We start from the raw sequence: 27363 nt of genomic DNA, 5'->3' as shown, positions 1-27363 counted from the left end.
CGAATGGATTTACAAATTTCAAAAACTTACAAAAGAGGAGGTCTGAACACTGAGCTAGATATTCTTACCTTCATATGATGATAGTTGATATAAGTATTCCCATCCATTTATATATAGCTGAGCGGCATATTTGCCACATATGTTCCTATTTGAATTTTTCATTTCAATATATATTTTTCATGATACATTTTTCATTTTATCCATATATTTTTCAATCTAATATTTTTTATTTTATTTTTATATTTTGTATTTTTACTTATTTATTCTTTCTACACATACAGAACATTTGAAACATATCTGTGTCCTTTTTTAAGATACATATTTTGATGGCAATGTCTAAAAACCTTTTTGAAAGATGCATGTCCATAATTATTTTTGCTGTCATATATGTACATATATACACAAGACATATACTCCTTATTCTCTGTTTTTCAGAATCTGCTAATCCACTAAAACAAAACTATATATATATTTCCTCTTATCTTTTTCTTGTAGATTTCTCGTATTATATTTCTCTTAATATTATCTCTATAACGTCAGTGCGGTTCACTGTCCGATTCCATTATACCATCCACGATCTGAATTACATCTGAAATATATATAACATATTCCCTCTTATCCTCCCCATATCAATATTATACATGAGCAATGGCTCAGGATTGTCTTTTGACATTGGCAGTCTTTGCCGAACTATGGATAAAGAAACTCCGAGTTTCTATCACGAACCGACATCTCTGTAAGAGGAGACACCACGGATATCCGCGGAGGAGGAGCTGAATGGGGAAGAAGCGAGAAGCGTCTCCGTTGCTTAGATATGCCGCAACAGGAAGGTGCTTTACGCAGAGACGGGATCAACACATATCCGGAAATCGGACGAACTCTGACATTATTTAAAACGGACTTTTCTAACGGCTACATACATACAAACACTGCGGATTACTTTTCAAATTTCTCCTGAGGAAGCCCCTTAAAGGCGAAACGCGTTGAGAAGCAGAAGAAAATCGCAGCATTGCCATATCATCAGAGAGAAACTTTTGAGCAGTGTGTCTCCCTTCTCCGGTCCATGGAGTTTTTAAGTTGAACGCTCCAATTGAAACCTGCTATCCTGTAAATGCATTCTATTTGCCTATATACAACACAGGAAGATACTACACTATTTGGTCTTTATCTATTTACCTATAGATTTTAATGAAGCAATAAAGGACTTATTTTACCCTTGAAGAGCCTCTTATACCGGCACTGTTTGTGAGTGCCTTTATATTTTCACACATTTTATACTTATCAGACAGTACTACACTATCATATTTCTTTTTTTCCCCCCTATATACACATGCGCCCCTATTTCTGCTGTATACGTTTCTGAACACTGAGAGGAGTGTTTTGTTGGGCTGCGGCAGTGCAATATTAGGGAAGTATTTTTATTTTTACTTTCACTTTTATGGACACGTGATTGGGTGTTAATTTTTGCATTCACGGCCAAAGATTCCTAGAGTAATACCAAAGTAAGCCACTTCATTGAAAAGTATTACTATAAATATATTTATTGAAAAATTTACATGTTGTAAATATGTCTTAAGTGATTGGGTTACTTTTTTGACTGCACTATTCATTCAACTTAAGCGATATGTGCATGGCCCCTTTAAATGTGTTGTCCATTTTGCAAATCCATAGAGGATTCTACAGAACCAACACATTTGCTTCTTTCCCAACCCCTAGATTAATTTGGCTGTGGTGTTCTCGCCTCCAGTTCGATCCAGCACCGACTCTGCATGCAAGGATCTGGTTAATGTAGACAGGGACCTGTGTATGTGTAATACCTTGGCATTGATTTTAACACAGGACAGAGATAGATTAATGAGTAGGAATAGTTATGCATAGGTTTACCCATGATATACATAAAAATCTACGTTAATAGGTAAGACACTAGCATGTAAGTTTATTTACTGCACAAACTTGTAAAAACACAAGATTTGGATAACAGACCAACATACTTTAATGCCAAAAGAACATTTGCATCTTATACACACTTCCTTTACTATATAACAATTGGACTAATACACATTCAAGGTTTTTAAAAAGTATGAAGAAAAGATTGTAGAGCATTTATTCATCAAAAAAAGAACCTAGTCAGTCACAACATTAGTAACATATGCATACAGACACCATTTCCACTCCTTGGAAAATATATACCAGAATTTTATTTCCCACAGCCGAAAGTTCTGTTCCAGTTCTCATACAATTCCAAATCCATTTGTGAGACGCTAGGACGCACTGTCTGAAATGCGTTTTGGAAATCTATGTACGCAATAGGTCGTACTTGATCAGGGGTTATGGTTGAGATATCCATTACCTGAATGCTACGTATAGGACCAAGAGCAGCTTCCCTACAAAGTTGTGTCATATCGGCACCAGAGAAGCCATCAGCTTGTAAGACTATAGAATCCACTTCTTGATCTGTGAGGCTGATTTTCTCACATGACATTAAATTGACAACAATTTGCTTTCTTGCAGATGCTTCTGGCAACGGAATATATAATCTTTTAACAAGTCTTCTTCGAGCAGCTTCATCTATTTCTTGAGGCCTATTAGTGGCACCCACTACAAGAATACGGTCCTCGGAGGAAGTAGTTGCACCATCTAGCTGTACCAAAAACTCTGTTTTAATCCTTCTTGAAGAGTCATGCTCTCCTTCTCCACGCTGAGATAAAAGTGAATCAATTTCATCAATAAAAATCACTGCAGGCTGATGGCATTTTGCCACTGTGAACAATGCACGGACCATTTTTTCTCCCTCTCCAACCCACTTGGAAGTTAGTGATGATGCACTGATGCTAAAAAATGTTGCACCTGATTGACAAGCAATGCACTTGCCGATTAAAGTTTTCCCTGTTCCCGGTGGACCAAACAGGAGAATTCCTTTAGGAGGGCCCCTTAGACCAGTGAAAATGTCTGGTCTTAGCATTGGCCAAACAACTATTTCCTTTATGGTAGTTTTGGCAAATTCCAACCCAGCAATATCATCCCATCTCAGTGGAGGACCATGATCTACTATCTCACTCATAATCAGGTCAATCATTTTTGGTTCTATGTTTTTCAGATGATCATCACAAGGCAAATTCATCTCATTGATGCTAGGTTCATAATTTTTCCTTTGCATGCTTTGACCCTCATTACCATTACCCCTTGGAACTGGAGGAACAAATTTCCCATGAAGTCCACGTGAACGAGCAGCTCCCAATGATCTTTTAGCACTACAATATAAATTAGAAGCCTGATATTTTTTTTGCTGTTCAACCCACAGCTGTTCTTTAGCCGTTTTAAAACTAGTTTCACTTGCTTGCTTGTTCACCAGTGGACTCTGGACTAAACTAGCAGTGTGTGAATCCTGGTGTTCATCTCCAGAAGCTTTCCGTTTCCCAAAACCTGTAAACCTTGCAGATATATTAGATGGCAATACATTCAGATTCTGTGACTTTGTTGAAACAGCCGACTCATTTTTTCCAAAAGCCGGAGCTGTGACAATTTTGTTCCTTAGCACAGCATTTGGCAAGCTGGCTGAGGTAGAAAAATCTTTCATGAGAATTGGTTTGTTCTGAACTGCATCTGGGTTTCCCTTAGGCATATCACATTTTAATGAGGCAGTTTGTGGTTCATTATGCCCTGAACAGTTGAGGACATTATTACTCTGAACCAGTGAATTTCCAGTTGTACTGACCCAGTTATCAACTCTCACAGATACATCCTCTGAAGCCAGCAGAGACTTTTGGATTCTTCTGGCGGTCTCAATCATGCCCTGCACACTTTTCAATTTGAAGATATTATTGGCTGTAAATGAAGACTGCCACTTCTCACTGTCATTTTGCCGACATCTGGCTAGACTCAAAACACGGTCTGCATAGTTATTTAGGCCAGTCTCCACTTTGTCAGAGTCAATAATGGCAGAGCACTTTTCAGAATACTTTTTGAACAGGTGGAGTGCTGATGCCTGGGAGATCTCAGAGTTTGCCCATGCATACTGAATCTTTGCTATATGTGCACGAAACACATCTGCCTTCTGCCTTGGTGAACAGGTGCTAGAGGTCAGAGCACAGAGGTTCATCTGCCATTCATTAAGGTGAGCAGACTGGTTATGAGGTGCCTGCATAATGTGACCTAAATAAACAAACAAAGTTAGAGACTTATTAACCAAGTTTATAATTCTACACACACACACTACTAAAGCATAGGTGCATGCTTCCCCTTTTAATGTAAACATATTGATATTTCCTGTTGCTTTACAGGCCACATAGACTTCCTAGAAAAAAAAAGGGGGCCAGAATGAAAACAATCAGAATAAGATTAGTTCCTACTGTCTGAGGGAAAAGTAGAAAACTATCGTATTTGCTTGATTATTAAACGACCCCTCTAAATTTGAATATTTAGAAAATATCCTGAATATAGGCCTACCCTATAAGAAAAAAAGTTACTAGTAAATATTAACATGTAAACTATTTTTTCATATTTACTAAAAACTGATTGAGAAAATGCATTTTTATTTCCTTTTATTTGCCAACCTGCACCCAATTATGCACATCTGCCCCAGATATGCCTTACACTTCCCCGATATGCCATTTTGCCCTCCCTGATATGCCTTATAGCCCCTATTTGCCACTCTGCCCCCACTGTATCTCTAGACTTGTCCCCGTGCTCCAGACTCCCTGGTGTCAAGCGGGCACAGCCAGTGAACGTCTGCGCGCAAACTCCGCTGCTACCCAACACTTCCGCGGAGGCTTCTATGACTGAGCAACAGAAGGTCACGTCACACCGGTGCTCCTTCATGAAGCCCAGGCAGCATTGAAGGTTGTCTGTGCGCTTCGCACAGGCGCCCAGGGCTGCGGGAGATCTGGATCTTAGTCTTGTAGTCAGACCTCTATTTGAGGTGTGATTAGAAGATGACCTTGAATATACAATGCTCTGAAAAAAGCTAGTCTTATAATCTGGCAAATACAGGGTAATATCTAAAAAAAAATTAAAAATAAATAAAGTATTGAAATTTCAGAAAATACATGTAATAAACATGATATATTATCCGTTTATTCCCTGTATTTTGGGAGAGAAAAAAAAAAAGTGTACTTAAAAACTGCCAGTTTGTTATCAGCAAAATACAACACAGGTTTCTTAATCCCTTAATGACAAAGCCCGTACATGTACAGGCTCAAAATGCATTGTTTTTAATGGGTTTACGGACCGCCCATTGTCCTTAAGGGGTTAAATTGGTTACATTCTTTGTACATTAATACAAAACAGATGTACAGCATTTTAGCAGCATCAAAAGAGACAGTTTACCAATTTGAAAGTCTCAAAGAATGTATTACTATGTACTCTTGTCAGAAAGAATCCCCTGCCTCACAATCTTCGCCAGACCAGCGGCAGAGCTAAAAGGCATTAAGTATATCGCCTGCACAGAGAATAGCTAGGATGTGGGCAACTGCATTAAGTATTCTGCAGAATCCCTCCATTTGCAAGAGGGACATCTTATGCATTAGCCCCATAATGACAAGAGTGTTTCTTACTTGTAGTACACTTTGGGACAAAGTGGGAAACAATTTTCAGTGTTGCTGTTTAGCTGTAATTTTCGTCTCATTTTGTGCACCCACACAAATGATATATTGGTTTTTTTTGTCAGGACAAACAGGGCTTTCTTTAGATGTCATTCTTATCATATCATCTAAATTACCATTAACCCCTTAACCCCATGTACGGGCTTGCAGTGCAATGTGATAACGACAAAGCCCATACATGTACAGGCTGCTGTTAAACAGCTGCATCGCCGCGATCGACGGCTTTGCAGCATCCACTGACCGTGGTTCCAGGGAGGAAAGCCCTCCCCACAAAAATTCCTTTTTTTTTTTCCCCCTAAATTAATATTCAGATTTGGGGGGGGGGGGTCATCTTATAATAGAACAAATACGGTCTAAAGTTTTTTTTTTTTTTTTTTTTTATGAGCAAGTCCTACAATTAGCACTATATCTTCCCAAACAATTCCCACAAGGAAAGTAAAAATATTGGCATTATAAATGCCCATAGGATGCCTAGTAGGGCTGCAACAACTAATCGATAAAATCGATAATAGATAATGAAAATCGTTGCCAACGAATTTCATTATCGATTAGTTGAATCGATTTTTATCAATTATAAAATGAGGGTTTTTTCAGAGCAAATGCTCTGAAAAATACCCCTCGTTTTATAATCCGTTTAGTGTCTGACTCACAGCTGCAGCTCCTGCTTCCAGTTCCTCCCTGCAGTCACTGCCGATTGCCCCCCCTTCCTTCTTCCAGTCCCTCTCTGCAGTCACTGCCGATTGGCTGCAAGGAGGGACAGTGAGAAGGGGGCGGGGTCAATCGGCAGTGACTGCTGGGGGGGACAGGGAGAAAAAGGGGCGGGTCAAAGTGCTGATTGGCCCCGCCCCTTTTCTTATACCGTCTACATGGCTCAAGAACTCATCTAACTGGTGAGTATAAAATGTATATTTGGGCTGCTGAAAGTTAGGGGCAGTTATAGTTAGTGGGGTGTTTAGGGGCAGTTATAGTTAGTGGGGTGTTTAGGGTTAATTTAGGGGCAGTTATAGTTAGTGGGGTGTTTAGGGTTAATTTAGGGACAGGTATAGTTAATGGGGTGTTTAGGGTTAATTTAGGGGCAGTTATGGTTAATGGGGTCTTCTCTTCAGGGTTAATTTAATGATGAGGACTGAGGGTTAATTTAATTTAATAAAGTTAACTTAAGGTGCAGTTTGAGGTAAAGTGGGGCAAACTGAGGGGAATCTAAATCCTGGGGCAGTGAAGATTAACCCTGTATTTATTGATAAAAGTATTGTGAACGAGTCTGCAAACCTATGAGTGCACTATGGCATATCAGGGGGTATACGGCATACCTTGGGAGGACGGAGTGACATATCAGGGGGTGTATATATATGGCATATAGGGTATTTAAGGCATATGTGGGGAGGGCAGTGTGGCATGTCTGGGGGTATGTGGCATATGTGGGAGACAGTGTGGCAAGCCTGGGCTCAAATGTGCATAACTGGGGGGTTGGAAATAAAGACAAGAAATGCATTTTTATCAAAGTTTTTTTTATTCTGCGGTTTGTTTTTTACATTCTACGTTACTTTATTAAATTATTTTGAATAAATTTTAAATTTACATTTTTTTTATCCGATTAATAGATTAATCGAAAGAATAATCGGCCAACTAATCGATGAAAATAATCTCTATAAACTAATTATGAAAATAATCGTTAGTTGCAGCCCTAATGCCTAGTTTAAAAAAATGTATGATTTGACAGGGTAAATTTAATTGGCTGGCATCAAAGCTGTCCCAAATATGGGATGTGGGCACAGACTGACCAGATGTCTAAAAGGCAAATAAAATACACACCTCACAAAAGGTGGCCTTTTACCTCCCAAATAACCCAACAAACCCATGCATGTGGGATATTACTGTACTCAGGATGTTGCTGAACACATTAGGGTGTTGTTTGACACGGGCATATACCAGGAGTGGTAAATTTATACCTGAAGTACAATGTGTGTGAAAAAAATAAATTTTTTACTACCATAAAGTTTGACAAAGGCTGATGGTAGAACTAGTGCATTTGAAATACCTTGGGGTGTCTAGTTTTCAAAAATATATGGTTTGATGGGGTAAATTGCATTGGCCGGCCTCAAAGATACCTGAAATGGCACATGGGGCAGAATGACCAGATTTGAGGAAAAACGGTTTTGAAATAGCAAAACGCTACTAGTACTTATTGCCCCATAACGTGCAGAAAAAAGCAAAAAAAAAAACAAAAAAAACACGGTATTTCTAAACTCAGGACAAATAGTAGAATCTATTTTTTCATTAGTTAGCGCAGATTAGTAAAAGATTTTTCAAATTAAAGTGAGAAAAAGTCATTTTTTAACAACAAAAAAATTAAATCACCATATTTTATCTTTTTTTTTATATAGTAAATTATATGATAAAAACAATGGTATCTAAAGAAAGCCCTGTTTGTCCTGATAAGAAACAATATATAATGTGTGTGGGTACACAAAATGAAAAAGAAAATTACAGCTAAACAGCAACACTTAAAAATTGTAAAAGAGCCTTTGTGCCAAAATGTACTACGAGTAAGAAACAGTCTTGTCATTAAGGGGTAAAAAAAAACCAAAAAAAACCCCCAAAGTTTCCAAGAGGGTCTCTCCAAACCCTCCTGAGAACTCTTGCTCCCCTTGTAGGTTGAATACAGGTACTGCATTCAACCATGCAAGTCAACAGAGCCCAGCTTTCTAACCTTATCTGGTCCTTAAAAATATATGGTTTGATGGGGTAAATTGCATTGGCCAGCTTTAAAGATGTTTCAACTAGCAAATAGGGGCAGAATTATCAGATTTGGAAAAAATCTTTTTGAAATAGCAAAACGCTACTTGTAATTATTGCCCCATAACATGCAGAAAAAAACCCAAAAAACATTGGGTATTTCTAAACTCAGGACAAATAGTAGAATCTACCGTATTTGCTCGATAATAAGAGGAGGTTTTTTCCAGAGCAAATGCTCCGAAAAATACCCCTCGTCTTACCAGTACTTCTGAGTCCCTGGCAGCGTGTAGAGCTCTACGCGATTCGAGTACACAACTTCCGCTGCAGCCGGAGGTGCAGGGGTTGTCTGCGACCATTGCGAAGACCTTCCCCGGCTGTCAGAGATCAGAGTTCCCCATGATCTCTGACAGCCGGGGAAGGTCTTCGCAATGGACACAAACAACCCCTGCTGGTAACCGCACCTCGTCCCGGCTGCAGCAGAAGTTGTGTACGCGAATCGCGTAGAGCTCTACACGCTGCCCGGACTATGCACCGGGGACTCAGATGCTCCGGTAAGTTTGGAGGAGGGAGGGGGTGGGAGTGTTAAATGGGGGGCATAAGGCATTTCTGGAGGCAGAGTGCTCTGTGAAATGCCTTTTAACCCCCTTAATGCCACTCTGCCCCCAGAAATGCCTTTTAACTCTCTATACGCCACTCTGCTTCCTGAAACGCCTTATACCTCCCTTTATGCCACTCTGCCCCATAATATGCTTTTTAACCCCCTAAATGCCAGAGTGGCATATAGGGGTATAAGGCATATCATGGGGCAGAGTGGCATATAGGGGGTATAAGGCATTTCTGGGGCAGAGTGGCAAGCCAGGGGGCAGATGTGCATAACTGGGAGGGGGCAGATGTGCATAACTGGGGGGGGGCAGGTTGGAAAAAAAAAGGAAATAAAAAAATATTTTTCTCAATCATAGCTTTTATTAAAAAAAAAAAATGTTCATAGTTTACATGAATTAACATTTACTGGTAAAACTTTTTTCCTATAGGGTCGTTTTATAGTCAGGCTTTTTCTTTTTTTCATAAATTAATATTCACATTTTCGGGGGTCGTCTTATAATCGAGCAAATGCAGTATTTTGCAGGTTTTTTCCATTAGCTTTTATAGATGAATAAAAGATTTTTCGAGTAAAAGTAAGAAAAGGTCCTTTTTTCTAAACTGTTCAATTAATTTTATACTTTATAGTAAATTATATGATATAATCAAAATAAAGACATCTAAAGAAAGCCCTCTGGTCCTGAAAAAACAATATATGACTTGTGGGTTTAGTAAATGGGAAAGAAGAAAATTACAGCTAAACAAGAGCACCACAAAAGTGTTAAAACAGCCTTGGTCACGAAGGGTACAAAAAATAAAATCAGCCATTGTCACAAAGGGGTTAAGCATCTAATCACTAGCAAGAATAGTCTGAAGCTTCTCGCTCAGGTAAGTTTTTTTTCTTCCTCCTTTAAGAAACCATATTAAAAGTACTCACAGAGTGGGAGTGTCAGGGACATCAAGCTGTCCCTTGGAGAGAATCACACTGTCCTATAAGAACACAGCCAGCTTCAATTTTGCCTTCTGTACAGAACATGAGGGAGAAGGCAGCAGATATTAGTCAGCATCATCAGTTAGTAAAAAGGTTAGGTATATAGTAAAGTAGGTTAAGAAAAAATGGACTTCATAATTTACATGAATGCATGAATTATTGCTGGGGCGAGCAATAAAATGAAAATAAGTTATTTTGACTGATATGTTTCCACAGCACAAGGGGGAGGTCACTTATGATTACTATAGATACACCTTCACTCTGCTTATACCACCTCTGGGCCGGCTTGGAAACTCGAAAAGGAAACTGGAAAAGGTATAATGTTAATGAGAGGAAATTGGTCAGAGTGCTTACTAGGGGCCAAGATCTATTTTTGCCATCTTTCTTTGCCAGAGCCCTACGGACAGAAAACCTGTTACTTTACCACTCAAGTGAGTAGTTGGGTTATTTTATCTGTTTGGTGTAAATAATCTGTTTATCATCTGTTTTTTTGTATGCAATGTGACTATTTTTTGTTCATGATAAATATCCCTTTATTAAGCTCTGCCTTTGTCTGGTAAAGACTCACATTACCTGATCAGACCGTTTTATTGGTAATTTCAAATCACCTAATTATTGTGTTAAAATATATTGTGTGGGTTTTTAGTCTAATTTGCCTGGGGGACCAAGGCACCCCATTTATAAATTGTCTTGGTGGTGGCAGCGTTATGATGTTAGTTATATCATTATAGTGAATTGTGGGTGGTATTAAGGGTAGATATTTTCATCACTATTTCCGTAGGGCAGACAGATAGTGAACTTTAACCCTTTTACCACCAGAACCAAGTCACACGCACGCATCAAGTTCAACCTTTCACACATACCTACTTCTAAAGTTGATCCAAAAAGATTTTTGTAACAAACATTTTTTTGTTTTTTTACCTTATCTTGGTCCCAGAAAGGTTTAACCCCCTTCGTGACCATATGGTTTTTTAACTTAATTTTTGTACCCGACAATGGCTGCAGTGCTTGTGTTAAGCTGTCATTTTCTTTTCACATACTGTACCCATGCAAAGCAAAACATTACTACAAAAGCAAATGGAAAAAGCCTTTAATATTTGTCCTGAGTTTAGAAATGTTTTAGACAACCCAGGGTATTGACGTTTGTGTATTTTCACACTTTTCATGCATCCAATCTTTGGGTGAAAAAATTTACTTTTGCAAGCTTTGGTACAGATGTACATTTACTAAGATACAACAATTTGTGTTCAACAAGATTTCCAAAGTACAATGGTACCATGCATAGGTGTCGGGTTGTTTGGAGACAAAAGGCCACATTTGGGAAGAGCGCACTTCAATTTTTCTATTTTTAATTTTGGCATATGGTCATCCTGTGCCGATGTCCTATTTGTTGCCTGCCAATTCAATTTACTCCCGTCAAAACCTTTTTTGGAGAACTAGACATCTTTAGAACTTTACATTGTGATACCCCCCACCCCACAGACCATGTGTATATTGTAAATGTCACTACCAAACACCCCAATAGGCATTCAGCAAAATCTCCCCAGTACAGTGATGCCACCAATGCATAAAATATGCATGTCATTCGGGGCCACATTTTGGAGGCTGCTATAAGTTACTGAAAGAAAATACAGCAGGTTGTTTTCTTGTGCCTTACAATAGGGCAAATGTGATCACGCCAGAGAGCAATCATGTTGCTCCTTGGAATATTTTTTTGGTGTTGCTTAATGTCTAGGCATTTCAGCATCGGATGAACATCAGTTTATTGTTTTCTAAGCTCTTTGCAGCACAAGGGCGATCAAATATAACCCCTCAACAAAGAAAGTGATCATTGATTGCTTTCTATGCTCATTTCGCAGAAGTCATTAAGGGTTTAAGGAGTTAAATCAGGGCTTGACAAATTTGTTTTGAATCTAGGATCCAGCTAAAAAAAGTTAGGCGCCAGGATTTTTTTTTTTTTTAAACTAACAGTTTTATTTTCAAAGACAAAAATTAATGAAATCCCAAGGGAATTCCCCCCCCCCCTCTCCCTTACATATAGGTCCACTTTCCTCTAACCCCTATTTTTTTTAAATACTTAAGTTTTATCCTGCTCTCCTCCGACGTCACGATCCTCTCCCCGCCACGAGGAACTCTTCTGTGAGCCCGCCCCCTCGAGCGTCACGTCTTGAAAGGGGCGGGACGAAGAGCCTCACTGAGGCACTGCCACTCAGCAGCACGGGGTCTGCAGACACAAGGTGAGGTGGTAAGACCGCCGTGTGCGCACGACAGCCGCTTTAATTTTATTAGGTGGCCGGCTTGCACACACCGTGCTGCACCGTGAGCAGGCCACACATTGAAGTCCGGCGGGCCGCACATTGCACACCTCTGACCTAGGGCGACCTGGGTTTATTCGAGCCCTGGTATAAGGCATATCCTAGGGGGGGCAGAGTGGCATATCTGGGAGGCATTGTGGAAAACTTGTGCTCAGATGTGCATAAAAACAAGAAATTCATTTATGCTCTTTGTTTTTCACGCAATTTATTCATGAAATTATTTTAAATCAACAAAAAATTCATTTTAAAAAAAATCAGCCAACTAATCGATTATGAACATAATTGTTAGTTGCAGCCCTAGTAAAGTTCTCTCTTGTACATCGACCTGCCGATCCTCACTTCCAGCACACCTCAATCTCATCACAGACCTGCATAGAGATCGCAGCGTCTCTGTGCCTCATCACAAATCACGAACTGCGCAATCACGCGATCGGGCAGTTTGCAATGTAACAGCTTACCGGCTTCTGCTGTCAGTTGGGAGTCCAGGCTGTCAAACGACAGCCTGATCTCCCGTGCAGTGGCAGGCAGGGGAGGGCTGGCAGCCTAAGGCCTGGGGGGCAAGTCTAGTCAACTGGCCCATTGCACCATCAAAGCGGCTGCGAGCGACATTGAAAGCGGCCATCGTGCGGCAGTCACTCCACCAGCGCCTAATGAAATTAAAGTGGCCGGCGTGCACGCACCGCATGGCTCAGCTCTTCATCTTTCCCCTTTTAAAACATGGGAAGAGGAGCTGAGGCATGGCCATTGGGTCTGACAGCCGCATGATGCAGGGGCGTACCTAGAGAGTATTTGGCACCTGTGGCAGACCCTGTTTGTGGCACCCCCCCACACACACACTTTAAAACTGCATAGTTTCTATGGTTAGGCAAACATTGACAGGGGTACAGCAAAATTGTTATAGCATGTGCTGGCTGACTTAGCATGATAGGCGTGTGATTGCTGTTTGCAATGATATATATATATATATATATATATATATATATATATATATATATATATATATAATACTGAATTATTCTGTCCAATAAAAGTGTTAACACACCGAAGTTGGACCAAAAAATAATTTATAACAGCAATCACACTCCTATCGTGCCTAGGCAGCCACTACATGCTAGAATCTGGGCATGAAAGGAATGTGATTACGGACTCCCTATGCCAAGCTATCCCCCAACACTTACACATCCATGCTATCTGAAACCCTCATTCACAAACATTCAGCATAACACCCATCACTCTCACACACTTACATTCAGCATAACACCCATCACTCTCACACACTTACATTCAGCATAACACCCATCACTCTCACACACTTACATTCAGCATAACACCCATCACTCTCACACACTTACATTCAGCATAACACCCATCACTCTCACACACTTACATTCAGCATAACACCCATCACTCTCACACACTTACATTCAGCATAACACCCATCACTCTCACACACTTACATTCAGCATGACACCCATCACTCTCACACACTTACATTTAGCATAACACCCATCACTCTCACACACTTACATTCAGCATAACACCCATCACTCTCACACACTTACATTCAGCATAACACCCATCACTCCCACACACTTACATTCAGCTTAACACCCATCACTCCCACACACTTACATTCAGCATAACACCCATCACTCCCACACACTTACATTCAGCATAACACCCATCACTCCCACACACTTACATTTAGCATAACACCCATCACTCTCACACACTTACATTTAGCATAACACCCATCACTCTCACACATTTACTAATCCACTCTCTCCTACCTTTTCTTCTTTCACGCTCACTTTTCTTCTTCTTCTTCTTCCTGTCCTTCCGGTGTACTGAGCGCGGAAGACGGTGGGCGTGGCTTCAGTGTTGTGCGCCGGGATTTGACATCAAGTTCCGGCGCACAGCCACAGTTGCCGCGCGCACCGTTTCTGAAGGCGTGCCGGCATGGTGGCACCCCTCAGATGAGCGGCAGCAGGGGCGGACCGCCCCCCTCCCCCCGCCAGTTACGCATGACGGCCGCATTCAATCCTGCTCGCGGCCACTTAGTTTTTAACTTTGCGGCCGCAGCCGCATTGAATGCTCGTCTGCTGATCGTCGGTCCGGCCCACCGGCCCGGATTTAGGGCGGCCTGGGGGGCAATTGCTCCCCCCGGCCCTGGCGGCAGGGATGTGTCCCTGACGCTGCACGAAGGGCTGGAGGTACCGGGACGTCCATAGGGGATTGAAGGGGTTAAGTAAAGTGTGTGAGGGGAAAGTTAAAAACATGCACACACATAAAAAGACTACCACAAAGTTTGACAAAGGCTGGTAACAGAATTAGTGCATGGAAAGGGTAAAATACACTGGGGTGTCTACTTTTCAAACATATATTGGTGTAAATCAAACCGATGGGCTTCCAAACAGGGCATGAACAGATTTGAACAACAACAAAAAAAGTTTTGAAATAGCACTTGCAAAACAAACAAAAAATACTGGGCATTTCTAAACTCAGGACAAATAGTAGAATGTAGTTTTTTCTTATTAGTAAAAATATTTTCTCAATTATAGTCAGAAAAAGTTATTCTCAATTTTTCCATCATATTGTGTACTTTTTTAAATAGTAAATTAGATAAAATCAAAATAAACGGTATCTAAAGAAAGCCCTTCTTGTCCTATATATAATTTGTGGCTACAGTAAATGAGAGAGGAAAATTACAGCTAAACATGAGCAGTATGCAATAGAACAGCAATTTTCAGAGGGTTAAAATAAAAGATTCCATTGTTTTGCATTGTGGCGCACCCAGACTCAATGGAAACTGAAACCTAGTCTAGTGTTGCTACGCTGCGGACGAGCTCTGATATGCTTAGAGTTTTGTTGAAAAAGACGTTGTGAACGCACCGCTTGCTTCCTATCAAAATGCACTGTGATACACCATAAAGGGTCTGTAAATAAAATATAGTTAGAACTACCCACAATATGTATTTTTTCCAGTAAACAAACACTACGCGTTAAACACCGCCCAATGTAGAACGTCGTCCACAATAAATCCCCTCCCCCACTTTAACATACTAAAACTTGACTCAAACAGTCTAAAAGCGAGTATTGTCGTAAGCAAACAGGGACATGACGTCCCATGTTAATAACAACGTCAATGCGCGCAGACTTAAAATTGAAATTATTAAAACAATGGCATGTCCCCCTCGTTCGCCTCTTGACTTACATTAAAACTCTGCAGATACTCGTGTAGCTGCATACTCACCGAGTGCTGGGGTGAAGAAACGGTTTTCCGGGTCCGTTATCGCACACGGAACACCGACTATTTCTAAAGTTACCCGCGTAGACACTACAAATCCAGACAACTATTGAGCTAAACATCTGCGCATGTAACGCCCTTTCCACGCGCTGAAGTCTCCGCCTCTTATTAGCAAGTATATCCGCAGTCAGCTGTATTGTGGTTGAGAGGGGTGGCTTTTTTGCGAATTATTATTGTCTCTAAGTAGACACGTATAGGTGTTTTAGCTTTAATTAGAGCACCCAGATTTAGTGTATTTACAACTACAAAACCGAGACACCCCTCCCTTTTCCTCCCAATGACAGTTCTCTAGCCCTCCCTCTCCTTTCTCTTGCAATGGTGGATAGGTAGTCAGACAGACATACAGTTTAGGGTCCCAGTAATTGCAGTAAGGGGATGTTGGCGATCGAGTTTGCCATAGTGTCTTTGGGTGGAGCTGGACTTACCCTTAAAATTTAGTGCAAAGTGACAGAATAATTGACTATATATATAATATTAAGTTGGTACCAGATTTCATGTATCCACATGATTTATTCATATTCTAGCACAGTGATGGCTTTGGAGTGCCAAATGTTCTGCATGAAACCAAGTTGCAGACTTAAAAGTGCTAAAACTGTATATTGGCGCCTGCCCCTGTTGGAATACAGCGTTGTTTTTTTACCTATATGCACATCCACATAGATCACATAACGTGGCAGGTACAGATTATACACATATTATATACCGGTATATACCGTATGTGCATGATTATAAAACGACCCTCATTATAAGATGAACCCCAAAATCTGAATATTAATTTAGGAAAAAAGAAAAAGCTTGAATATAGGATGACACTATAGGAAAAAAGTTTTACTAGTAAATATTAATTCATGTAATAGTGGAGATTGAGTACTGAAGAGATCTGTCAAGACATGCGATTGTAAGGGATATGCACAAACAAAATAAACCAGCTTTAACCCCTTCAGGACCAGGATTTTGATACTTAGGTGTCGCTAAAGGACCGGAGCCATTTTTGTGTTTTTGCCATGTCTTTCTTCAACTGTAATTATTCTCTTATCAATTAGTGCACCCCCCACACAAATCATATATTGTTTTTTTCAGCACAAGTAGGGCTTTCATTTGAAACCATATTAAGCTGGGTAGTATATTGTTTTGTTTGAAATAAACTGGAAAAAGTGGGGGGGGGATGAAAATAACGCATTTTTTTTTTACAGTTTTGTATACATACAAATTGTACACACATTGAACCAATGGGAAAAAAATATCCAAAATATATTCATTAACTTGTCCTGAATTGGAAACCACCCAACATGGCTAGGATTTTCATCTATTTTGACCAGTATAGGGCAAATATTGCAAGGCATGCATCACGTTTTTGAAATGTAATTTTGCAATAGTTGTCACAGATACTGATTATCCCCCCAAAATTATATGTTTATGAACAGTAGATAAGTCAAGGTGTACAACTAGGGTCATTTTGATACTTTTCAAACAGGGATTTTATAGCCAATTGCTGCCAAATTTTGATGTATTTTTATATATGTATTTATATACATATATGTATTTTTATATATGTTTTTTTTTGCGTATGTTGCAATGTTGCTTTAGATTTCATATTATATTTTGTATAGAAAATGTGCAACTGCAGAAGAAAACACCAAATTGTGTTCACCAACATCCCCCGGTTCCAACAAGGCCTCACATGCATGGTTCATGCATTTTTTGAGGAAGCTATGAGGGCAAAACTGGAACATGCGCATTTTAGTTTTCAAATTTGGAATTTTCAGAAATTGGTTTACTGGGCCCATATCCCATTTGGGACATTTTGGAAGCCCCCCACTGTAAAGTACCCCATAAAAGTATATGTTTATGAACAGTAGACATGTCAAGGTCTTCAATTAGGGTATTTTTGGCAGTTTTCAGCCAGCCATTTCTTCACTGATGTCTGCCAAACTTCACAGGGAAATTATTTTATTGCGTTTTTAACACATAAATTGCAATGTTGCACTGTTCTTGCACACCATAAGTGCAACAGTGGAAGAAAACACCACATTTTGTTCACCAACATCCCATGATTCCAACAAGGCCTCACATGCATGGTTCATGCATTTTTTGAGGAAGCCATGAGGCCATAACTGGAACATACGCAAGTTTTCAGAAATTGGTTTACTGGGCCCATATCCCATTTCGGACATTTTGGAAGCCCCCCCACTGTAAAGTACCCCATAATAGTACCGTATTTGCTCGATTATAAGACGACCCTGATTATAAGACGACCCCCCAAAATCTAAATATTAATTTAGGAAAAAAACAAAAAGCCTGAATATAAGACGACCCTATAGGTTTTACTAGTAAATATTAATTCATGTAAACAATATTTTCATATTTCATAAAAGCTATGATTGAGAAAAATATATATTTTTTTATTTCCTTTTATTTGCCAACCTGCCCCCCCAGTTATGCACATCTGCCCCCAGGGTTGCCACTCTGCCCCCAGAAATGCCTTATACCCCCTATTTGCCACTCTGCCCCATGATGTGCCTTTTAACCCTCTATATGCCACTCTGCCTCCAGAAATGTCTTATACCCTCCTATATGCCACTCTGCCCCATGATATGCCCCATGATATGCCACTCTGGCATATAGGGGGTTAAAAGGCATATCATGGAGCAGAGTGGCATATAGGGGGTTAAAAGGCATTTCTGGAGGTATATAGATCTCTGCTAACAGCAATCACACTCCTATCAAGCCAAGGCAGCCAGTACATGCTGGAACCTGAGGATGATAGGAGTCTGAGTACAGCGTCCCTATGCCATGCTACCACCACCCTTACACATCCATGCTATCACACACACACTCATTCACAAACATTTAAATACTCATTCATTCCATTAATCACACATACTTCACACATTAATCACAAAAACCCTCCCTCACCCCCTACCTGAACTGCTGATCTCTCACTCGAAGACTTCTGCAGGAGCCCGGCTGTGCGTGCAACTTCTCTGGCCCCGCCCCCAGAGGAAGGAGGGGGAGGCAGAGTTATGTGACACGCTGCTAGCTTCTTGTTCTCCTGCTGCTCGCGACCAAAGCCCGGTTAGTAGCATGGCCCCAGCAGACATTTTGAGGTCCGATTAGAAGACAACCTCGATTATAAGACGAGGGGTATTTTTCAGAGCATTTGCTCTGAAAAAAACCTCGTCTTATAATCGAGCAAATACAGTATATATTTATGAACAGTAGATTAAGAACAGTAGATTAAGAACGATTAAGAAAAAATGAAATTATTTTTTGTAACTGGCAACTGTAAGAAAGATTAAGATAAAGAAAAAATGAAATAATTTTTTGTAACTGGCAACTGTATGAAATTCCTTAAAACAGTTGCCAATGCACAGACCGGGCTTATCAGGGCAACCAGAACAGTAAAATACTGTGTCCTCCCTGTGCCCTTTGGCATAACACACTCTGCACCGTTTCTGTGTTTTAGATTTTTTGGAGGTTGGAGGAAATTTGAAAGGGAAATGTTCTTCCTGAATTATCACTGAAGGGCCTTGTTCAGCTGGAGCCAAGATTTCCTTGAGTAACAAAAACTGAAAAAAAGATAAAAAAGTGTTTTTTTTTGGCAGGGTGTATTTTAAAAAAAAAAGTAAGAATGCATTGTGAGTTGCAATCTGCATTATATAAATGGCTACCTTTTTATACCACATATTTTTTCTCATTATGAGGTATGGCTGCAATAATTGATCGACCAAATCCACTCCCCGCCATATGCCTATTGTAGGTTGGCTTTCTCTGGACCTGAGTTTTGCCCCGGACAGGAACAGGAACAGTGGCATCATCATGAATACCGGGAGAGTTTAGAGGGAATGTATTGCTTGAACCCTAACCGGCATTTAAATTTCATTAGGGGGGGGCGTGGCTTGCCTTGGTTGAAGATGGCAGCTTGAGCCTTTAGCTCCCCAGCACGCTCACTATCATCCGCATCCATCCGCCCTTCTCGTTCACCATGTGCAAACAGAAACGACAGTCACAGCGCCAGGCGGCCCCGGAGATACCACCTGCACCATCGGGTCACTCGCTCCGCGACTATTTTCAGACTCCGGCGGCGCTCGACACACAGCCCCCTTCACCCAATATGGCGCCCTCCCCAGCCAGCACATCAGCATCGGACGACGCTCCCCACTCACTATCTCTGGGGGATGCTCCTCCGTCTGCGGGGGACCTACAAGCAATGTTTCGTTCTCTCCCCACCAAAGCGGATTTCAGCAATCTTATTGCTGAAGTAAAGCAGGCACTGCACGAGGAGATGACTGTCTTGCGCGCGGACATCGCAGGAGTTGAACACCGCACCTCTCAACTTGAGACATCACATGCCCGTGTTTCACATCAGGTCACGGAGCTGCGGCAGACCACAACACTCCTGAGCGGCCTGACTACCGAACTCCTTCGAAATGTGGAGTCCTACGGGAATCTGAGGGCCCCGAGGACCTAAGGGCACTACTTCAGCGTTTATTTAACGATCTCCTTGGCACCTGACACACCTATCCGCCTAGATAGAGCACACCGGGCTTTACGGCGACGTGGAGGACCTTCCGACCCCCCCAGGGATGTTATATGCTGCTTTCAAGACTTTCTGTTAAAGGAGGAAATTATGGCGCGAGCGAGGAACTCCCGCACCTTTACTTTTGAAGGCCAGGTTTTGGCGCTCTACCAGGGCCTATCCTCCATCACCCTACGTAACAGGCGCGTACTCCGACCGCTGACGTCACTACTTCAAGACAGAGGTATACGATACCGTTGGGGGTTCCCTTTTCAGCTGATCATCACCCACGACGGGTCTACTCATATAGTGAAGAAGCATCGCGACGTGCTGGATGTAGCAGATGCCCTCGGGCTTCCCACGCCGTGAGTGGAAGATTGGTCGCTCATGCCGGCACTACCTGCCCGAACCCCACGTGAGCCTCCGCCGCTCAAGACCATGCCGTGGAGACGCAGCGGCCGACGGCAGACACCCCACACACTCTCGGGAGGAGTGACGCAATCTCACGCTTTGGTGATGTTCCCAACTACACATATGCTCTCAGGGATTTCTTTTTCTTTATTTGACTCGTAGTGAATATGTGCCTGTATGTATATGTATGCACAAGTCTGTACGTATGTATATGCGTGTATATATCTATGGGTAAAAATACCCCCCCTTTTTTTTTTCTTTTTTTTTTTTCTATGCTTTCTCATGCCTAATGCCGGTTCTTAAGTGTCATGAGCGACTGAGGTGGTTTCGCTACTGAGGGCCATATACTTCCTGCACCTGTTTGCCTGTTTTTGTATATAGGAGTTCGCCCCCTGGTGGCTTCACTTTCATTGGCCATATGTTCTCTGCACATGAACGCCTGTCCTCATGTTTCCTTGCTATTGTCTGTACCACCACGTATTGCTACCACGTTACCGGTTACTTTTGTTAATGCGCTCAGTTTCCGTCTGAAGTCGTGTGGACGGGTATTGACGCTTGTGAAGGTTTGCCCTGTCTGGCTATCACCATGCAGGGCTGCGGCGTTTGCATGCTTACACACACATGCACCCCTTTTTTTTTTTTGCTCATACGTCGACCGGATATTGCCCGGATGGGGATTAACACTTGCCCAGCACGACGACGCCTAATACAACGTGGGGCTGCACCTGTAAACACTCGCACACGCTCAAATTTTCCCCCCTTGTTTCATGGATGGTTTTACTGATCATTATTCATAAATGTGAGTGTTGGCTGTGGAGTATTGTGGTTCGTTTTATTGAATCCTTTTTTTTTTTTTTCTTTTCATTGCTGTTTTGCTGCTGTCTTGGACGGGGCTTCCGCGGCTCCCTTGCAGTTCGGATTTTTTTTGGGCGACAGGCTCCGGACTTGTCCCGGTGTTCTAGGTCCTCGCTCATCCCGATATCTGCTGTACGGCGTTACTTCTGTTCCCTGTCTGTTGTCTCCTTCCCTTCCTGTTCCCTCTTCCCTATATAATCCCCTCCTAGCTCCTTTCCTCCTCCCCCTTTTTTTTTTTTTTTTTTTCTTTTCTCCCCTCTCTCGCTCTTTCTTTGCTCACACTTTTTCTCCCTGTTCCCCTCTCTCGCTCCTGTCCATCTTAGCATGCCCCGCCCTGGCGCTCCCTTTCGGCCCGCGGACCTGGTGGTCCTGAGCCTCAATGTCCGTGGCCTTAATGTTCCCGAGAAAAGGTCCAGAGTGTTCAGATCACTTCGTCGGTCAACTCCGTCGGTGGTCTTATTGCAAGAGACTCATCTACGTGGGGCTGGCGCCCTGTCTCTTCGCAGTCCCCATTTCCCCCAGGTCTTTACTAGTAATTTCGCGGACTCTAAATCACGGGGGACCGCCGTGCTACTCTCCAGGCATGTCCCTTTTCTCCTGTCGGCCTCTATGGAGTACCCGGATGGGAGATACACGTTTGTCAAGGGCTCCATCTCTAATCAGGTTTACACTTTCGCCTCCATCTATCTCCCCAACAGGGGGCAATGTAAGGTGTTGTCCCACATTCTCCGCTCCCTTATGGAGTTTAAACAAGGCATACTCATATTGGGTGGAGATTTTAATATGCCCCCGGAACCACGCTTAGACACTTCCCTGGGATCCTCTCGTATGCTACCCTCTCACATCAAACAATTGAATTCTATTCTTCGGCAATATAGATTGGTTGATTGCTGGAGGGCGTTTCATCCGGGTGACAAGGATTACACCTGCTTTTCTGCCCCGCACAGATCCTACTCCAGAATCGACCTTCTCCTAATGGAACACTATCATCTAAGCTTGGGAATCGGCTACACCATTGGCGCTGCTGAGGTCTCAGATCACTCCCCAGTTATCTTACGTCTCGGGGCTGACCTCTATAGATCGACCTCCACCTCATGGCGTCTTAATGAGTCCCTGTTGGCCAATGCAGACGTAACTAGTGCTGCTGCGGAGCAGTTGCAATGCTTCTTTCGGGAAAACGCGGACTCGGGGATGAACCACTCCACCACCTGGGAGGCACACAAGTGCACGATTCGGGGCCTCTTTATCAGTAAGGCCTCACACTGGAAAAAAGAGAGAACGCGAGAGATTTCGGATCTCACGCAGCGTATCGCGAGGGTGGAACCCATCCACAAAAGCACGTGTGATGAGCGCACCTACCTGGAATTGACTGAGCTGCGACGCCGCCTGAGCACACGTCTCAATTATAATATTCAAAGATCATTTTTGCGCACACAGGCTCTTTTTTATGAGCATGGTAACAAATGCGGTCGCTTGCTAGCCAGGGCATTGCGAACTAAGCAACAATTGCTTTACGTCAGCAAAATTAAACTGCCTAGCGGCCTGATCTCTTGCTCTCCCACGGATATAGCCGATTCCTTCTGTAATTATTACCGTTCCTTGTACAACCTCCCGGGTGATGGTATGAGTGCTCATCGGAGCGCCCTTATTAGCGGCTACCTGGAGACACACGTGCGCCGTAGGCTCACTGTGGCCCAATCGGAGGAACTCGACGATGAAATCACCATAGAGGAATTGTGGCAGCTATCAAATCTATGCCGACCGGAAAAGCTCCGGGACCGGATGGTCTCCCGCTTCGGTACTATCGATTATTTTGGCAGCAACTACAGGCCCCCCTCGTGGCTCTCCTCAACGCTGTGCGTCGGGGCGAGTCCTTTCATCCCCATTCACTAATGGCGGCCATTACAGTGTTGCGCAAAGAGGGTAAGGATCCACTGTTATGCCAGAGTTATAGGCCCATTTCCCTGTTGAACACCGATCTCAAGCTCTTTGCGAAGGTCTTGTCTACCAGGCTTCCTGGGAGCTTTAATACACCCAGACCAATCTGGCTTTATTGTGGGGCGGGAGGGGCGAGATGGGCCTTTTCGGGCTTTGAACACCATCTATCATGCCCAGGCTTCTTCTCCTGTCTACTGACGCGGAGAAGGCGTTCGCTTGGGACTTTATGTTCCAGACCCTCCGGACCATGGGATTTGGTGGCTTCTGGCTCCATTGGATCACCTCCCTATACTCTTCCCCGTCTGCGCGCATTCGTTTGAACGGAGCCCTCACGGACTCCTTTCCGATTCGCAATGGAACGCGTCAGGGTTGTCCCCTCTCGCCCCTCCTGTTCGCCATCACCTTGGAGCCCTTCTTGCAGGCAATCAGGGACAACCGCAGCATTCACGGCCTGATGTGCTCTGGTCGTTCGCTTAAAGTCGCTGCGTATGCGGATGATCTGCTTTTCTCGGTGTCGCAGCCCATTGTTTCGCTCCCACATATACACGACAAACTGGGAACCTTTGGAGTTTGGCGCCGGAGGCGGATTGGTGGGTCCGTCTCCTCTTTTCTGTCTCCGCTGACTCCCATAGCTGGTAACCCGGATTTTGTTCCGGGACTGGAGAGGGGCTTCTTGGAGTCTCTAGGTCTGTCCCCCACTTTGAAGCTGTCTGAGGTCTGGGATGGGTCGGCCCCTGTATGTTTCGAAAGGGCTTCTCCCACTGCTCCACGCTTCATGCTGCAGTGCTTCCGCTATAATCAGATTGCGTGCTATGTCACTTCACTTCCGTGTAAACATAATCTCAAGAGAGAGCTGACCCCTTTTGAACATCTCGCAGGGAGGGAGACTTTGGCCAGGGGTGGGATCTCCCTTATTTACCGCATTCTTCTGCTGCAGGACTCTTCGGTGTCCCCGTCGTTTATGGGATTCTGGGAATCTGCCCTCGGTGTCGTCCTCTCTGACCACCAGTGGGAGAAGATCCGTGTCTTGACGCACAAATGCTCCATCCCTTCCAGGGTCCAGGAGACTGCATACAAGCTCTTGACCCTGTGGTATCGAACCCCTGTGGCTGTTAGCAGGTTTTTGCCGGGAAGTGATCTGTCCTGCTGGAGGTGCGGCCTCGAACCTGGTACCTACCTGCATATTTGGTGGGAATGCGGCCGCTTGCAGTCCTACTGGGCGGGTGTTTTTCGCTGTCTGGGGGAGGTTGTGGGCGAATCAATAGCGCCTTCCCCGACTCTGGGTCTCCTTCTTCATTCCGAGAGGTCCTTGGGTACCATGAAACGCTCAGTTATCCGGCGTCCAGTGCAACGCGGGACCGCTTATTGGCGGCAACGTACCTGGTACGTCCCGGTCTACCGGTGACCTGTGACCAGGAAGTACCAGGTACGTCCCGGACCTGAAGGGGTTAACTCATACTGTATTATAATAAGTAAAAACACTGACAACTTGAATTGGAGAAACAGGCCGTGGTCTTTTCTCCTACATGTTATTTATTTATTTATTTTTTAAAGAAAAAGGGCAACCTTCACCCCAATAAAAGCCACGACAAAGATTGTTGTTTTTTTTTGGGTGGGAGCCTCAGAAGAAGTTCTTCCATCTTTGTACCTTTGGCTCTCCCGCTATGCTGCCGCTCACCAGACACTACAAAGAGGTCAGTGCAGTCAGCTAGTGGTTCGCCGCAGGTGTGACACGAACCCACCTCAGCAGGTCTATTTATAGGGCAAAATCCCCCCTCCTCAGATTAGCAAAAGCGCGGTTAAACTAAGTGCCTCGAGCGCAAAAAGTGCGGCACACTAAGCGGCGCGAGCGCAGCTAAAAGCTTCTACACTTGCGTACCTCATGGACTGTAATGCAGCCTGAAGGGGAAGAGCCCAGTATCTAGGGTAAGGCACAGGTTAATAAAGGACAACTGAAGTCAGCCGAGGTCAGGGACACCAGAGAAACAGAAAATGGTAATTCAGTTTAGGTCAGCAACAAAATATCCAGCCAATATATAGAAAGCTAGGTAGTGCAGACGACAGGACACCAAGCAACAATTTCCTGGGGCTCGTGCCTGAGAAGTCAGATAGTGACATCAGCACGGACCCATGCGTGACTGATCCAGGCAGCCGTGAAAAGGAGGACTCTGAAAGTGTGCACTTTGAACCGTAAATATAATTTCTGGAAATGCTGTCAAAAATGCAAATACAGCTTGTTTAAGCCTGTCTCACCCCAGAAAAAGTAACACTGGCAACCTTCCTGAAAACATGTAAGAGCGAGAAATGACAAATGAATGAACAAAACTTAACAAAACTCCAGCCTTTTTGCTATTCATTTTCATTTCTCTTGTCGGGGGCGCTCCTCTTTATCAGAAATTCATATGAATCCATGGAAAAGCGTTTATTTTTTTAAAAAAAATCAAGTTTGATGGGTTTGGTGAAGAGGGTGGAGCTATGCTGCAAAATGGAAATTGTTTTCAGAGTTGGGAACTATGATATATGAAGCAAATCTGCCCTTTCGTGGGTAAGTGTCCTTCTCCATACTATTGAGCGCCAAGGAACCTATAACTGCACAAATGGCAGGGAAAGATAGAGGTGTGAGACTATATGAATCATAAAAGGGTAGCAAAAATTAAAAGAATGAATACATAAAATAAAGCCTTAACTATACCAAACAGCCAAATACCTTTATAGCACAAGGGCAAGGGGTTAAGTACCACATTTAACCCAACAGTGCCCAAACAGTTTGGATGGCAAACCACTCTATCCAAAGGTAACAGTTTATTCTTTATTGTAGGGCTGCAACTAACGATTATTTTAATAATCGATTAGTTGGCCGATTATTTTTTCGATTAATCGGATAAAAAAATGCATTTTTTTTTTCAATTTAAAATAATGTAATAAAAAACGGACAATTTACACTTTCATCTCTTGGCCTCTCTCTATTCACCTTCTTATTTTACTGACATAATAAAAGCTACAAGACACGGTGTTTCTCAAACTAGGTTTTAATACAAAGTTATTAGTAAATATTAATTCATGTTAACTATTTTTCATATTTAATAAAAACTATGAGAAAAAAGCCTTGTTTAATTTTTTTTTTATTTACCAAACTGCCCCCTGTTATGCACATCTGACCCCCAGCTTGCCACTCTGCCCCCATATATGCCTTATACCTCTTATATGCCAGATTACACTGTGCCCCCTGATATGCCACTGTGCCCCTGATATGCCTTATATGCCAGTGATATGCAACTGAGCCCCTAGATATACCTTTTACCCCAGATATGTTTTATGCCCCCCTGATATGCCTAATATCGATATGCCTTAAACCCCCTATATGCCACTGAGCCCCATGATATACCTTTTGCCCCCAGATATGTTTTATGCCCAACTGATATGCCTAATATCGATATGCCTTATACCCCCTATATGCCCTGAAATTCATAATACCCCCATACACCACTATAACTCCTCCCCTCCCATACACCACTCTGGCTCCTCCCCCTCCTATACTCCACTCTGCCTCCTCCCTCTTCCATACACCAATCTGCCTCCTCCCCCCTCGCATACTCCACTCTGCCTCCTCCCCCCTCGCATACACCACTCTGCCTCCTCCCCCCTCCCATACACCACTCTGCCTCCTCCCCCTCCCATACTCCACTCTGGCTCCTCCCCCTCCCATACTCCACTCTGGCTCCTTCCCCCTCCCATACTCCACTCTGGCTCCTCCCCCTCCCATACACCACTCTGGCTCCTCCCCCTCCCATACGCCACTCTGCCTCCTCCCCCCCATATATCACTTTGGCTCTTCCCCCTCCCATACATCACTTTGCCTCCTCCCCCCTCCCATACATCACTTTGGCTCCTCCCCCTCCCATACTCCACTCTGCCTCCTCCCCCCTCCCATACTCCACTCTGGCTCCTCCCCCTCCCATACACCACTCTGGCTCCTCCCCCTCCCATACACCACTCTGGCTCCTCCCCCCTCCCATACACCCCTCTGATTCCTCCCCCTCCCATACACCGCTCTGCCTCTCTACCCAGCTCCGTTACTGACAGGCACTTTCACTGCAGCTTCATAGAAGCCT

General features: G+C 43.1%; 1 protein-coding gene across 2 annotated transcripts; it reads right to left on the bottom strand.

The window, feature by feature from the left end:
• Positions 1-1912: 1912 nt before the first annotated feature.
• Positions 1913-15566, bottom strand: FIGNL1 (fidgetin like 1). 2 transcript variants are annotated; one of them, XM_053466962.1, is made up of 2 exons: positions 15475-15566; positions 1913-4152 (listed from the first exon to the last, which is right to left on the bottom strand). In XM_053466962.1, exon 2 carries the CDS (start codon positions 4142-4144, stop codon positions 2198-2200), a length of 1947 nt encoding a protein of 648 aa, XP_053322937.1. In that variant the 5' UTR covers positions 4145-4152; positions 15475-15566; the 3' UTR covers positions 1913-2197. The 2 variants fall into 2 exon arrangements, with proteins under 2 accessions (XP_053322937.1, XP_053322939.1); XM_053466964.1 differs by having other exon boundaries at positions 15436-15559.
• Between the last annotated feature and the right edge of the window lie 11797 nt (positions 15567-27363).

Source organism: Spea bombifrons, chromosome 5, assembly GCF_027358695.1.
Source record: "Spea bombifrons isolate aSpeBom1 chromosome 5, aSpeBom1.2.pri, whole genome shotgun sequence".
NCBI lineage: Eukaryota > Metazoa > Chordata > Amphibia > Anura > Pelobatidae > Spea > Spea bombifrons.
The sequence above is the reverse complement of the archived record's forward strand: the minus strand, read 5'-3'. Positions and strand labels throughout refer to the sequence as shown.